This window comes from Onychostruthus taczanowskii, unplaced genomic scaffold (genome assembly GCF_017590055.1).
Source record: "Onychostruthus taczanowskii isolate IOZ18803 unplaced genomic scaffold, ASM1759005v1 scaffold28, whole genome shotgun sequence".
NCBI classification, from domain to species: Eukaryota; Metazoa; Chordata; class Aves; order Passeriformes; family Passeridae; genus Onychostruthus; species Onychostruthus taczanowskii.
This window is the reverse complement of record NW_024500128.1, coordinates 3425145-3441465: the sequence shown is the minus strand read 5'-3', so window position 1 is coordinate 3441465 and position 16321 is coordinate 3425145. Positions and strand designations below refer to the sequence as shown.

The window sequence follows — 16321 nt, the reverse complement described above, 5'->3', positions numbered from 1 at the left end:
TTGTATCTGAATTGTTAAGATAAACAATGCATTTGATGGCAGCACCACAAGCACAAGAAGCATATATACATACTGCTCATGAGTCTAAACCAACAGTGTTATGAGCATTCACAGGAGCAGAACAAAAATATCACCCAATGCTTTTTCTTCATGACTTCTGAAAGACTGCTTTACTTACACTCAGCAGGGGATGGTGAAGTCTTTTTCCTGATTGTGGTATGCTGCTGTGCGTAACACTTTGGGGACTGACTAAGAGGTGCTTACTGCTGGGCTAAAGGATTTTAATTTCCTTAAAATTTGGGGCATAAAAGCCTTTTCCTTCTAGTGCCATACATTTTATTGAATTCTAAAGTGCATATTAAAGTTCATGGCTATTAAAATGACTCATTGTAGATATTCATGGATATCTCCACAAAGGAGCACAAAATTATCTGTACCAAGTTTTTTGTATGGACCTCAGGGGGAAAAAAATTAATAGGTGCTAGTACAATTTAATCTGACAGGAGAAAAATGCTTTGGCTTGAGGAGTTGCTTCTGAAGAACAGTGTGGTTCTCTTCTGAGATGCACAGTTGGAAAGCCTCTATAGGGGAACATCAGTGAACACCTGAACAGTTTGTCTTTATGGATCTCTCCATGAAGATAACTTGGCTCTGGACAGCACGTGGCAGTAACGCTTCTCAGACTCGGCATGCACCAAGTTACCTTGTGCCACCAAGGATGGGAACCACCATGAGAATTTGATGGTGGCCAGGACAGAAGATACCAGGAAATGGCTCCTCCCATTTCCTGCATCTAACGTGATTCCTCACTTTCAAAACCTAGTATAAGGAATAAGAGTCTCACAGTTCCAATTTCTATATTTGGTTGAGTTGTTGCTGCTGGCATGTGGGGCTGGGAAGGAGCATAACAATAACATTGGTGGGAGCTAGTTCAAAAAATGGAGATTTCTTATCAACAGTGCAGATCCCAATATTGAAATGCTTAGCACTGAAGTGGAAATTTTTGTGGAGACAATTAACTCTGCTTGAAAGCTAAAGTTAAATCTCTGCTCTTATAAACTTCATAATGAATTCTGATTCCAAATATAACAAACTAGAAATGTTGTCACTGGAGTTGGTGATTTTATCATGACTTTTACTGAGAGGACAGCAATTTATATTGATGCTGGATGCGATCAACTGGAACAGCATGTGCAATGGTAATTGGAAAGAAAATGTCAGGGGAAATATTTAGGGGTTGTAGTGATAAAAAAGCCATTTCTTTTCACTTAAAATAGGAGGAGACCAAGTACTCCTACCTACCACATTCAAGAATATCAGTGGCTTCCTTCTATATTCCCATAAAGATTTTTAGCACAGCTTTGCTCTCACACGAGTATTCTTGTCAAGTCTGCCATAAGAATACAGTGGAAACCTCCTAAATTGATGCTCTGATACACAGCAAGTCAAAGAAGGCATTTAGTGAGTCATGCTGCAGTAACTCAAGCAATGGGCACATAACATTTTGTCAAGTGACTGCCTTGCTACAGTGGTTTGTAAGCCAGCATTATCCACGTGTCAATTGGAAATGGCTAAAAGGTGCTTTCACTGCTAGACCCTGTGTTATTTTAGATGAATCTACCTTTTTATCGAGCTACTGACATTTTCTGTCAGCAACGTCATCTGTAATGCATGGGCACAAAGTTTCTTTATGAGCAGCTCATGACACGGGAGTCTCCCTCATCAGAACCTATTGCTCCTAACATCTGAAAATGGTGCAAATCCTAAACATTCATAGTCCTCTTTCTAGAGACTTGACACCCAAACAGATTTCACTGCACCTCCACATTATCACCCCTGCTCTGCTCTTCTCTTTCCTTTTAGGAACTCCAGCCACTTAGTTTGTCTCAGTAAGACAAATCCCCCACATTGTCTCCTTTATCAGAAGCTGTCATATGAAAGAGGACCCCCTCCCCCCCAAAAGTCTGCACCTATCCAAGTAAAACTGAATAGCACAAGTCTAAATTATATTAGCCTTGCTTATGTGGCAGTGTTATGTGGATGACATTCAAAAAACACATATGAAGTTTGCTGAAGGATAAGCAAAGAAGCTGTGGATTTATGTACTGATTCGTAGCCAGATGTGTTTCCTTCTCACCACTGCAAACACCACCATGCCCTGTGTGCGGACTGGCCATGGGTCAGAGTTTGTAGGATCTCCTTGACTGTGCACATGCTGGGTACTGTGCTCACTGACTTGTGCCTTAACACTTTACTTTCCAAGCAATTAAGTCCTTTCTCACCTTAACCTGTTGAGAAAATGAAAAAGTCATGCTATGTTTTGGAGAAAGGACAATAATGTGAGTCACAGCAAACCATGAAAACCATGAAACAGCACTGGAAAAACAGAATTTGAAAGAAGTGATCTAATCGCACTTCAGCCCCAAAAGCAATGACCATGAAGTCCAAATATTTTAAGTTCTATCCAGAAACCATGAGAACACCAGGTGAAATCTCTAAGTTTAGGTATTTTGACTAAAAATCTCACCTTGTAAGTAGCTGGGACAACATAATGCATTAATTTATTTTTATAAGTTTTTTCCATGAAAATAGAATGGAAAGCAGTACAAGTGGAAGGCTGTGAGATCTGGGACTGATTGCACAGTAAGGGCTAAGCCATGAAGTGAAACCTTGGGAGCTGCTGCATCTTGAAATACTATAAAACCAAACAACTTCCATCAGGAGTAAATTTGATTGGTATTTTCCTGGAGTACATGGTGATTTGTTTCAAACAGTGATTGCTATCAATGCTGTTGGAATTCTACTCATTTTCTTCAGAGGGCTCACTCAAATAACTCTTAGCATCTAATGTTTGAACTTATTTGTATTCCAATAACATCCACCACATTATTGGCACTGTCCACCTACACAGGAGAAAAAAATTGCCCTTTTTTATAAGAGTTTACATTCTGAGAGCAGTTGAATCTTGCAACGTTGTAATGAATATTTGATCTCAGAAATAATACACATACTATGATTATCAGATCAGCAACTAAAAGAGGATGCAATCAATCTTGGAAGGCCAGAAATTACTGAGTCAAGATAAAGGCTCAAGATACATTAACCAGTACATTCTAGAAAGGAAGGACAGATCTTCATTTTATTAAGACACTGAAACTTTTATAAATAAAGCTGGGATTTCCGCAATGCTGAAAACAAGTAGACAATGAGTTTCAAAGGGAACTGCCCATGTATTGCCTGCTGTCTCATTTGAAAATCCCAGCCAACAGCAGCAATTTTGTTTGGTTTAAAACATCATATCACTATGGGAAACAAACCTACTTACTTTTCATTCCAGGCAAGAATGAAGTGCAGGTGAGGGAGCAAATGTGGTGGTAATGTGTACATCTGCAGCTGATTTATGGGCATGGGCTGTGCTAATAAAGAAAGTGAAATTCAGAATGACATCGACAGCAGGGAAGGCAAACTGGATCCTGGAAGGATGTCAGTGATTGTGCGGCTTACAAGAAAACAATCAGAAGTGAGGGTCAGCTTTCATCCTCTCTGGAGGCAAGTAGGCAAGTCTCTAAACACCTTACCATCCAATTCTTTTTGTTGATGGGATTTTGGGGTTTTATTTGCTGTGCTTTGCACTTTTCCAAATCCATATTCTTTGCCTGCACATTGGTATCACATAAATATGCTACTTACTCCCTCATGCGTTTCAGCTTGGTCTCAGCCATTGTGCTGTTGAGAGCTCTGAGTCCCTGGGGCACCCCTGGAGACACTCTGGTGACAGTCCTCGAGCCTACAAATCAATGCACAGACACACAACCTTATTCACCTTCATCCCCTGAGCTCTATTGCAGAATCAAGGGCAGTCAGAAGGAGGAAGACTATTCCTGTTTCTCACAAAGCAGTGCCTCATTAATTAGAGATGAATTAGATTATTAAATGTACATTAAGGGCAACTCCTTTCTGGGGCACAAGTAGCTTTATAGCTTAAAGGCACCAGAACTGTATTAACAAGGAATACGCAAGGAATTACAACAGAAAGGAAAATCACTTGAGGAAGTTCTGGGATGGATAAATATCCAACAAAATTAAATTTGTTTAGACAATATGCATTTTCTTCCATTGTTTTTTACTTATCTTTAAGAGCAAGAACATTCTTCCTAACAGGCAAGACTCCTTGAGCTTGATCTTTACTGTAAACTGGAAGTATTTATCTTACAACATCAGTTCCTCCTTCAGATAAAGGTACTCTTTTTATGTATGAATATATATATATATATAAACATACCTGTAAATGTAAATACATATGTATTGTAAGAAATATACATATGCATAAACAGACACGTTCACTCTTTCTGTTTGCAGGCCTTGTGAGCTGTTGCAATATTTCAGGACCTAGGGCTCACGTACCACTGAGGCACTCATCCACAGGAACACAGAAGTGCTGAATCACAGAGGACTGTCAGGGTTATCAGCTCAATTATGCTGCAATTTCATGTAGTCATCCCATCATACAAGTCTGTGGTTTTCCTAAGAAATTTATGTACTTTTTGCCCTGACTGCTCCCATTGAAAGACAATTTCAAAGCCTCACTGGCAGCAAGTGGCTAAAATCTCCCCTCTTATTTCCTGATAAAATTTCTTTATCAAGCAGTTCATGCTCATTTTCCTCCTATGCCAGTCCTTTCCCTTGGCTTACACAGTTTTTCCCTTCTCTTTTGCATACTCCTTTCATTTCTTCATAATTTGAAAAAGAGATCCTATTTCGGCTTTCAATTTGTTAAGCTGAACAAAGCAGCTATTTTAGCCTCTATTTGCAAATTGTTTGGCACTAGGATTTCACCTGCCAAAAAAAAGGAGAGGTATCAGAGTGTAAATGTGTGGGCTGTGCCATCCAGGACCCAAGTACTGAACAGGCATGGGAGGGCTTTGCATAGGATAGGAACAAGCCAAAAGTCACACACGTTAACACAATGTCTTGTCTAACTGAGCACACACTCCCTTCCTACCGGGGGTTTTTAGCTTGGACTCAGCTGGGGTTTGGCTGAGTTTGGATTGCATTTACAGGGATCACATGCAGCCAGAGGCAGCTTGCATCTCCCCTCCCTCTGTGAGCTGGTATACACACCCCCAGAGAACACCAAATGCTTCCCTGGAATGTGTAATCATGGCTCTCCCAAAAGTTAAGCTCCTATGCCTTACATGATTCTAGACCCTGATCACATCCATTTGAATACTGAGATTAAAACTTTCCATTGTGAGTGATCCTACTGAATCACTCACAGTGAGTGTCTGCTGGATTCAGAAGCTTGGAAGCACAGGAGAAATGGATTCCTGATTCTGTTAGCAGGATAGACAAACAATTGCACATTTAAAAACATTTTCCTAGCTTATTTTACACCTAATGGCTAGGAGTTATCTGGTGCCCAAGTATGACTCAGGTAATAGTTAATGTAGTTTAAAAGATGAAAAATTACAAGCCTAGTTCTTACTGGCAACCAATTATTTCACCCATTAATGCAAAAACCATTTCCTGATTGTTTACTGTAACAGTGCACATGCATACCCATATGTTTTACATGGTGTCTGTAAGCATTCAACTCCTTCAGCACACTGGAAAACTCAGCTATCCTCAGCTCTGAGGAAACCCCAGGCACTGTGCAAAGCAGTGCTTGTGACTCACTGGGCTCCTCTCTCAGTTGGCACAGTATTAAGGTCCAGATGTAGGGCTTTGGTGCTTTGAAACCAATTAAAAATTGATGCCCTGAGCACCAGTGGCCTAAGGAAAATATAAACCTTGCAGTCTCTTAAAAAGGAGTACATTTAACCACAGGCACCAGATAAATTCTGGCATTACTATTATTACAGGACATATCTCTGTAGTAAGAGCTCAGCATATTCTTTCTGTTTAGTGAATTCAGTATATTTATTACTACAATATTTCCTTCTCCTCTGACATTTCATTATTAAAGACATCCTTCTTGTTTGTTTTGGCATTTGGTTTTTGGTTTTTTGTTTTTTTTTTTTTTGTTTTTTTTTTTTAATTTTATTTTATTGTTTTTGGGGTTTCTTTGTTTGTTTATTTGTTTATTTTTTGTTTAGCTTTTGTTTTTCCCCCTGGGATTTCTGGCTAAATAATTCATATTTTGTCTGCTTTACACATTGGCATTTGGCCAAGAAAAACTTCATCTCTATGTGCAAACTCTCTATCTTTCTCTCCATTTAATATGATTTTTTGGCTACTGCAAGGCAGCACAGACTGAATATTGTGGGATGCTGCAAAGGTGTGGTTAGTCATTAAAAAAAATTAGCTCTCAGTGAAGACTGCTAAGAGCTTGATACATTGGTACTACAGCACACCTCAACAAATTTTGCTGGGGTGATTCATAACCATACCAACTTCTACATCAAAGGTGTTTTCTTAGAAGCAGTTATTTGATCAATAATGTATTTTGCACCCAGCTTCAGGCAGTTTGTGTACCCACATATCAACACACAACAAGGAACTATGCTTCTTCAAAAAGTTACCAGATAATTATTTGCATTTTTTTATCCAATATATCATTCTTGATCCATCAATTGAAACAACAAGAACACTGTCTTTTCAAAACCAGGTATTATGGCTTTCTAAATGTATTTCAATGTCTCCCACTGTCTAACCCAGTATTGCAGAAACAGCACAGGGCAAAGGGCAAAAGATCTTAGTCCTCTCAGGTGATAGAGCACCAATTAGAGTTTTGCACTGAGGATCTGTAGAGAAAGGAATTTATATCTGGTAAGAGTTTTCATAAATTATGGTCCAAAGGCACTCCTACAAACATTTCTGCTAATGACCAAAGAATAGGTGATACACATCTACTGCATCTCTTCATAAGCCATGATGTGTTGTGAAGCTGTTATCTCCACTGAATCACAAACTTCTGTTTGTATTTTAGATTTCTTTTCTTTATCCTTCACTGCTACATGTGAGATCCTACAATGCCTTTTTGTACAAGATATAAATGATTAGAAACAGACGTGTTTTCCAGATTCGTAAACAACACAAAGTGACCCAACTGCCCCTAGCCTTCTCTTCCTTAATGCCAAGAAAATTTAGTAAATTTTAAAATGAGTTTTTCCAACTTCCTTATCTTTTGCAGTTTTTTCCTGGGATCTTCCCAATTTTTCAATTTATCAGCACAGCCTATCTTATTTCAAACACTCCACATGGACCTTTATAGACAACACAAAAGCAATTGTGTACCACAAAAGTTCTTGTACTTGGAGTGATTCTGGGACTTCTTGAGGAGAAAATTCAGTTACCTCCCAAGTCCTTTTATAAACACTGAGGTTTATACTAAACAAATTCTACCTGTTTAAAAATACTATATATTGATTGTATCCTTTTTATCACAGCCTTTGCTGACATAAAAAAAAAAGTTCTAGTGTTTTTTCTTCCTGGTTGTTCTCTAACAACCGCTTGAAATTACTCATAATTTTTTTGTAATACTTTAACAACGAAAGGTGCTACAAGAAATTCTGTCCTGGCCAGATTCCTGCTTCTATTGCCCTATTATTGCCATGAAATCCATACTGTTTTCAGGAGCAGTCATTATAATTCTGTTGCAGCTCTGTAGCGATGTTGTATTGCCACTGCTTGTCCCAGGCCCCACACCTGGAACTGAGTCTGCAAGTCTTCAGGATTTGTCTGATCTTGTCTTGTCCTGACAGAAATTTTTATTTAATTGCTTAAACTATAGCACCAGTTCTTTGAATTACTTTGTAGTGGGCTGTTTTGTTTTATTTCCAGTTATTCTTGTAACGTACAACCTGCTTGTTTAGATGGATTAGTAGTATTTTGTGTGGAAAGACCTATTTATAACTAACTTATTTAAATTATTGTAGAGAAGTACAGGCCTGGTACAACACCAGATGCCTTGAAAAGTGGGAACGAAAGATGAGATGTAAAGAACTACAGGCACGGATGGCAAAAAGGGAGGCTCTGGCTAGTACTGGCAATGCCATGGTTAAAACCATTGTGCTAGTGGTTAGTCAGAGAAATGCAGACCTGGAAGGGGACACAACTATCCTCAGGGTGAAAAAGACAGCAAGTACCTAACCTATGTAAAATGCACTATATACAGAAAGTTTTGATGTAATGGGAATATGGAGCCCTGTGAAGAATATGCAAGGTATAAATGAACATTAGCAAACACATAAAAATGACCCCAACTGAAGGTTTACAGCTTGATTTTGGAAAAACTTAAAATAATGAAAGTTTAAACTTTCTAAGTGATACTGGGCATACAAAGATAAAAGGGAACCGGGAGATTTGTCTCTTATTATCATCACACATATTTCTTTGGAGAAAATCATACCTAATTACTACCTCATTTGGAAAAAGCCTGTAAGTTTCAGCACCGACTTGTTGGAAATTTTTTAGTGATAAAAGTACAATTTAATTCTTTAATATTACAATTTTTAAAAAGTCATCCTCTTGTCCCTAATACTGAATGGAAAAGATCAAGATAAGGGAGTTCCTAATATTAAGATTGTTTTTAAAACACCACTGTTTGTATCAGGCTAATATTCTTGTTTGTTCTCACCAACCTCCAAGGCAATTCCTCTCTTTAATTAAATGAAGGGATATTGAAGCACAGAGCAAAATTTTTTTTGTTTTAACTTCTGCAAACCCATTGCAGACAGTGATGCTGCAAATACACAAATGAGTGCAGAATTTGGAGATGGGGTTCTCTGTAAGTATGAAGAGAAACTGGATGTAAATGTTCCTTCCTTCAGTCCTGAGGGTCTCCTGGCATGGGACCCAGAAGGTGACCTGTTGCTGCAAGACTATGATGGCAACAACTTTGATTATTCCCTTACATCCTTCTTCTTTGGCTCTCTCTTCCCATCTGCCCAGGCTCGCAAGCAGGGGTGAACCAGAGCTCAGCACTGAAAGAATCTCTGGGAGCAGGACTTCCCAGGAGTCTCCTGTGTTGTGGTTTTAGATAACCCCAAGTCAGGTTTATCCCAACTGAACGAGTGCAAACGAAGCAGCTCAGTGAGGCTGCAGCTCCCATGGGAGCCTTTGGGAACTCAGCTGGCCTTTCATGCAGCTCACACTCAGGCTGCTGCTGGCACAGTGCCCCCCCCGGTGGCCTCTGAGGACAGTGACTATGGCAGCCACAGGAAACAGCATTCTTTCACATAAGTTTTCTTTTTAGCTTTTAAGTAGATCACAACAACCCAGGTTTTCAAACTGAAAATCTATAGACAATATTTTGCCAGAGATTTTAGGACTAAATTACTAACTTAAATTCTCACTGTTTTCTTTGTACCTGTAATGAGATACTGTTACATAAATTATTATCCAAACCTTGATCATAATTCTTAAAATAGTAAATATTTTAACTACTTTTCTCTAATTGTTTCCAGAATTAAAAACTATAAAATAGCTTACACATCCTCAAATATTTACCTCTGAAGACAAAAATGACAGTAGCCAAGATTTTAGAAATTTTTTTTTAATAACATTATATACTTCTGGCTATCATGCTTTATGGTTTTATTATTTTCAAATAAAAGCACTATGCCTTTTCTTTTGGTATAGTTATGCTTCTTTTTAGTAGATTAATAAAGTAATTTTCAAAGTGATCACATTTTTTGAGTTATTTTGTTGCAAAATGGAAATAGTTGGACAGTGATGCATACAGACTGCTAATAACTGTTGCTATCTAAAGAAGATACATCATCTTACCCAATGAGCTGCTATTCAGGACACTCTCCAAATACTCAACCATTGCCTCCATATCACTGTCCTGTGAACAAATTAAATAGGAATAGCATTAGTGTGAGCACAAACCTAAATACAAACACTATGTCCCAGAGGTACCATCCCACAAACATAGAGGATATCACACCAGTAAGTGTCAAGAATAGACTATAAAGAAGTTACACTGCCCAGGACATTTTCTATGTTTTCTTCTCCTAAAACATCAGGCTTTGGAATGATGTAATAACCAAACAACAATTTAAATCAGATTCCTTGCAGAACACAAGTGTTCAGAGCAACTATGCATGGAATTTAAAAGAAATATATTTACTGTGGAGGGTGGTGTGCAGTCTGTGAAAATATACCAGCATTTTTTCATCAGTTAGTCCTGAAATATCTAAAACAATACTACATTGAAAAAGGCAAGTATATACTTTTTCAATATGCCAAAATTTTTTATGCTTACAGTAGCTGCCCACAGCAAATTAATACTTACCTTTCATGTAATTGCATCTACTTACATGTCTAGTAACAGCAACTAACTGAAAAAAATTTAATTAAGAAGAGTTTTGAACATTTTTATATTTCAAATGTTCTGCAACCAAACAGATGGCTGACAGTTTTGCCATGATATCTTTCATATGAAATGCTGTTTGTGTACACAGATGAAATTTAAAGTTCTGGCCATTAAGCAATGATTGTTGTCCAGGAAGTACATCACAATTTTATGACAGTCCAAGAAAAACTTGGACTCTGAGTGTGTAGAAGCTGCTGCCATATCACATTTAACAACAGAGCATTTCTTGACTATTTAAAACCAACAGTCAAAATCTCAACCTCACTAAAAAATATGTCAAAACCCACATATTTTTAAAAAATAGTCAGCACTGTATGTCTTTAAGACTGAAAACAATGGAATAAAAAGAAACACTATTGATCTCCTCTTCTACAATGGACAATCTGTTTTATATTCTTCTGTGATCTTACTAAAATGCCCATTCCAAATTTCTCAACTTAGGAACTGCCAGTGCGCCTGAACAGTACAATAATTGTTGGCAATGACTTCCAGCTGGTTTGGGACCTTCTGGTGCAAGTGGGAGCTGTTATGGATGAGCATAAACTAACTATTCTTTCACCCCAAGCTGTTATATGGGCTTATATTTGAAACAGGCTCTCCTGCTTTAGCTGAGGTTTGCAAGGCAGGCATCAGGTCCTTGGCTGGCCATTATAACAGGTAACCCACAAGTTCATAGGTTCAAAGGAGCTTCTTTGCCCTTTTGGAGCAGCCTGTGGGGTCCTGATTGGATCAAGTCAGCACAAGGATTTCCAGTTCTGCAGCCAGGAAATGCTAGGAAATGCATTCATTATGTTAATATATGAAGTACATACTGAATATTGAATTAAGTACACACTGAATATTGAATTAAGACAGTCTTACAGATAAGATTTCTCTAGGACTTCATTAAAAAGATTTCATTAAATCTTTTTCATTCAAAACTAAAAAGTTATATTGATTTTCTGCTAATATTACTTTGTAATTATTTTTATTTTTATTATCACTAACAGTTAACCACAAACCTACAGACAGATAGACAAAACATAGTAAATAAACCTATACAACACTATTGCTTTAATAAAACCTTTCTTAAACATTTTTTAATGGGATAAAGCCTGTAATTCCCAAACTTTTGACTTCTCACAACAGGACATCATAATTATTCCAATTATGACAACAAAGCTGGTTTCTTCTGTTTATGCTGTAAGGCAAAAGATATATTTTCACCTCTTCATCACTCCTGTCTTTTCCCCTCTTGGGTTTAGCACTGGAAGAGGATTTAGCTGTTTCATTTAATATATTTCTTTAATCTTTTAATCTTTCTCTCTCTCTCTTTTTTTTTTTTTTTTTTTTTTTTTTTTTTTTTTTTTCAGAGAAAGCAAAGCCCTACAGAATGGACAAGGGACTGTGACAGATGCCCAGAAGAGAGGATCTCCCAGGCATAAGGGCCAGTGTGGGCAAATGCTTGCACATTCCAGATTCAGAACAAACAACCCCATTTCTAACAGCCACAAGCCATGCCAAAACATGTGTTAGGAATCCAGTGGAGCATCTTAGGGGTCACAGCACACAGGCCACTCAGAGCTGCTGGAGCTATGACAATTTATGTCAGCTGATTGCCTGGCTTGACAATCTCAGAAGCAACTCGGAATTTGAAAACAGGAACCTACTGCATCACAGTAGTGGACTTTGTCATAGTGAAGAGGGTGAATTTGTTATTATGGTCACTGAGAAAAATCACTAAGAGCATGGTGATGAACTGCAGTAAAGAGCATCCACCAGCATCTCAGCTAAATCAAAGCCAGTGGAAGCTTCATTACACACTAACTTTTCAATATGAAACTTCTTAAGCATCACACATTAAAATGCTTTTAAAAACAGTTTGTCATTATCTTTTATGATTTTCCCCTAATTAGAAGCTGGTTCTCCTATTAAAAAAACATGTAGAAAAGAACCACTGTCTTGAAAAGGTGGAGGTCTGGAAAAGTAATTGGCCAACTGCTGCTTGAAATCTCTCAATGTGCATTTCTGCTCCGAAAGAAAGGAACAAAGAAAGGACATTAAACTCCAGTGCTGTAAAATGCATCTGAAATCAGATTGGCTGTACTGAAAGGTACCAACATGAGAAAAAACTGTCTCAGCTCCCATTCTAAACCTTCAAAGTTAAAGTTTCTGTGCCTAACTCTACCCTCCTAAGTGTCTTACATCCCATGTGAGGCTGCTACTTCTCAGTCTGTCTTGACATCTTTGGGAGCCTAATATAGCTTGAATAAGTTCATATGCCTTTCTATACCTTGCACCTTAATATGTTGTTCATAAAGGTGACTTTTCTGACCCCATGCCGCTGCATGAACATTGGAAATGTTTTTAATCTTTGTTTGAAATGATGGGGTCACCAGAGAGCACCACCAGATGAAGCATTTCTGCACTTTCTGCACAGAAGTAACTAGTACAGCAATCTTAGGATTGGAAATTTAAGAGATTTGCAGAAATTACCTTACTAGCCCTTACTGTGTTGCAGTGGAATGATTTCTTTTTACCACACACTTCCAAAAGCTTGGTTTAAGGTATCTTTGAAGAAAGGGTTTAAGAGTATGAATCCCATCATAGAAGTAGGAGTTTTGGTATTAAGTAAATGACTGCAGAAGCAAACCTTTGCTATTCTGGTAGGATTTGAAGCTTATTATTAATACTGAGCATGATCCCACCTACCTTTGAGTGGTATTCATCTCACATAACCATTGATATCCAAAGGAAGATGTTGTGTGCATGTTGATAACTGTGAATCCCTTTATAATCACCAAAGAGGGACCTCACTGCATATTCCATCCAACCTGCATTAGATGTTACTCCCTAATAATGCTTGCTTACTTCCCCTCACAGTACTGCCTTTCTGTTTGTTGGTTTCAGAAAAAGATGCTCAGATTTGCACTGGTAGGTGGAGTTCGCTTTCACCTTGGATTTACTGCAGAATTTTTCACTTAAGAAAGCAAAAATTGCCTATTTTCACTTCCCAAAAAATAGAAAAGGTAATTGTGTCAATATCCAAAAACACAGTTATTGAATATCTTATGGTGACAGAGACAATGGGGTGCCAGTGGGATGGCTCTTCCAGCCCACCATGCTGGTTGTTATCATGGGATTTTTAGTCAGTCCAACATGAGGGACTGTTGCAGCTCACATCTGAATGCCAACACCTAATTCATTCTGCATTACTGAGAAATCTATTTTTGTCTTCTGCCCTTCATTAATTCTAAGCAGCAGTCTGCCTGCTCAAAACCACTACTGATTGACACTTAATGATACTACGAATGGAAGTTGAATGAAAATTTCAAAAGGCATTCTAGAAAAGAAAAATTGTCTGATGAAAAGGAGCAGTAATTTCGTTCTCAAGAGTACCTTGTGGTAACTTTCTGTGCAATGGTTTCTTTGCATGTCTATGTGTTATGGGTAAGCATAAATGCAGCAAACTTTAAAAAGGTATTGTCTTAGATAATCCACTGCTTTACAATTGAATAACAATTTCTTTAGACCACTGTTGCACAAACTGCTCCTGAATTTTAAGGCATCCTGTGTGTTTAATTTAAAAATTAGGAGGACAGGTCTAGACTGAATGGAGCTGTTTCTGAGTAAACGTCAAGTTTTACTTGTGGAACAATTTCAGGATACTCTGCTGCTGTGTAGAAGTAGAGTTCTGATTTCCCACACTTTATTTTTACCGTAAAAACTACATCTCAAAGAAGCTATTAGCTCAAATTTTTCAAAAAACACAAGTTATTTATAATTTAGTGAACAGTATTAGTCTTCTTGGCCAGTTCCCTGAAATGCAGAAAACATCACACGCCGTTCTGCAAACTTTGCACATGATCACAGAATAAAGTTACTGTTCCTAGGCAGAACTAGACAGTACCATTCAGAGGCACTGCAGGCCATGCTTGAAACTGGAGGCCCGTGGGAGAAATTAATAGTTCCTGAATGCCTTAGGAAGATCCATTTTCAGAACTGCCTCAGGCACTTAAGTTTATTGATTTCACTGAGACTTGATCACTGGAGACAAGATTCATCTCAGCTCATTCTGATCAGATCTAAATTAGGTGCCTTTTGCAATAATCTTCAACCTTCACACTGCAATCCCTGACTTTCTTGTGGCAGCCTTAACTGATAAAGCTACTTTAAGCCTTTCAACAATAAGTTTTCTCTTCACTGACACTTTCTGTGAGATGGGAGAGTCTACAGATTTGCTGATCTGCAGCTGTTTTGCAGCTGTTTAGGCTCACCATTCATCACATTGTCCTTGAAGATATGTCTAATATAGGCAGGAAATAGAGGTGACTATCTTTGCCTTTGGAATTAGAGCTGGAACTTAGATCTTATGCTTGAAGTATACCTTCAACTTTAATTTAAATCATAGCTGGCATTCAAGAGGATCCCATTCTGAGTGTTTTAGAGTTGCAAGAATGGTTTCTGACAATGATCTATCTTAAGGCATTCATGGCAGTATAACCTTTGAACTTGAGGGAATGCAAAAATCTTTCTCATCAATATCTTATAATACACATATAATTAATTCATGGTATTGATATATACACACACTCCTAAAAAAAAATCAGCAATGCCAGTAGGACAAATTCTGGGAAGAAACTCAGTTTTCTCATGGAAAATAAGCATCAGGTGTATACAGGGTTCTCAAAGGTCACATATACCTGATGATTTGTCTTAGAGGCTGTCCATGACAATTCTGCATCTTCCTCCTCTTCACTGTCTTCTGAACAGGATTCAAACTCATCTTTATAATATTCTTCTGCAATTTCTGGGTCTTCAGGGATCTCTAAAGGCAATTATGAGTTTATAGCATATATAGAGAGAAAAAGAATGATCTGAAAAAGATATAAATGAACTTTATAGCAGTAGTGTTATGTCAATAGCAATGTGTTCTGTAATTGAAAGCAAAGGATAGGTTCTCAGAATAAAATATTTGTCTTTAGTGATATGATAAGCAGTATTAAAGCTGTCTCTGGCAAGGGCAAATCCTCATCATGTGTGAATTAATGAACCTAAGAGATCTATATTGATATTGCACTGAAATCTCTAAACTATACAATAAATCAGGCTGGAAGTGACCTTATGGCATCATTAAGTCAAAGCAGGGCCAGTATACAATTGAATCCAGCTTTTGTGAGTTGAAATTATAACTCAGTTTTGTTTTCTCTAACACACATAACTTGTTGTGAATACAACTGCTAAACTAAAATGGAAAATAATATATATCAGGTATATGTTTAAAAGATATGAGAAATTAAATCTATATATTTTCCCAAACTTTCTTGAAGAAAAACTACAATAAAATAAAAGAAACTAGTATAAAATCAAGCTATGCATACTTTGGTGTCATGCTCTCTCAATTTATTACCATCACAAGTTTTAGTAATAGCAGTGAGTGCAATATTAATATAGCCAATGAGCCCATGAAGTACAATAATTGGTATTAAAACTCAACACATTCATCACAGCTTGAAAGACACCCCAGCCACTCTGCAGTGGGTGAAATCCTTTGGCATCCCAGACTCTGTATGAAAGAATCAGTGAAACAGCTTGAAGTCTGATTGCATCTCCTTCAGGGAGATATTACTACAAGAAATGTTAGTTGAAGACAAAAAATATTTAATGTTCAGCTGTCATAAATCATCATTGTCATTGCCATAATTTTAGCTAATGCTAATTTCAACCACTCTCCTCAATTAAGTCCGCCCCTTTAGAGAAATAAGAACTATCTTAAATTTTACTGCATTTAAATAAATTAAGTTCAAACAATATGACATAAAAATTATTAATCGATTTTTAAATTGTTTTACATGGATAAAAACCCAGAAGGATTTAAACAGGGGAATGCAATTCAAATCCATATAAAAGACATTTGAGTTTGGGCAGGAGCAATAATTCTAATCTTTAAGATGAAAGAAAGAGAACGCAGAAAAAATAGTGTAGCTATCTGCAGCATTAGATGGTTAAGCTCTCCTGTTG

The 16321-nt window shown here is 37.5% G+C and overlaps 1 protein-coding gene across 1 annotated transcript in view; it reads right to left on the bottom strand.

The window, feature by feature from the left end:
* Positions 1-16321, bottom strand: part of NEK11 (NIMA related kinase 11) — a 78238-nt gene that overhangs the window by 9759 nt on the left and 52158 nt on the right. Inside the window, exons 12-14 of the mRNA XM_041407842.1 lie at positions 15004-15128; positions 9730-9790; positions 3691-3787 (exon numbers count right to left, since the gene is read on the bottom strand). Coding sequence (XP_041263776.1) covers positions 3691-3787; positions 9730-9790; positions 15004-15128 — 283 coding nt within the window. The remainder of the gene's footprint in view (positions 1-3690; positions 3788-9729; positions 9791-15003; positions 15129-16321) is intronic.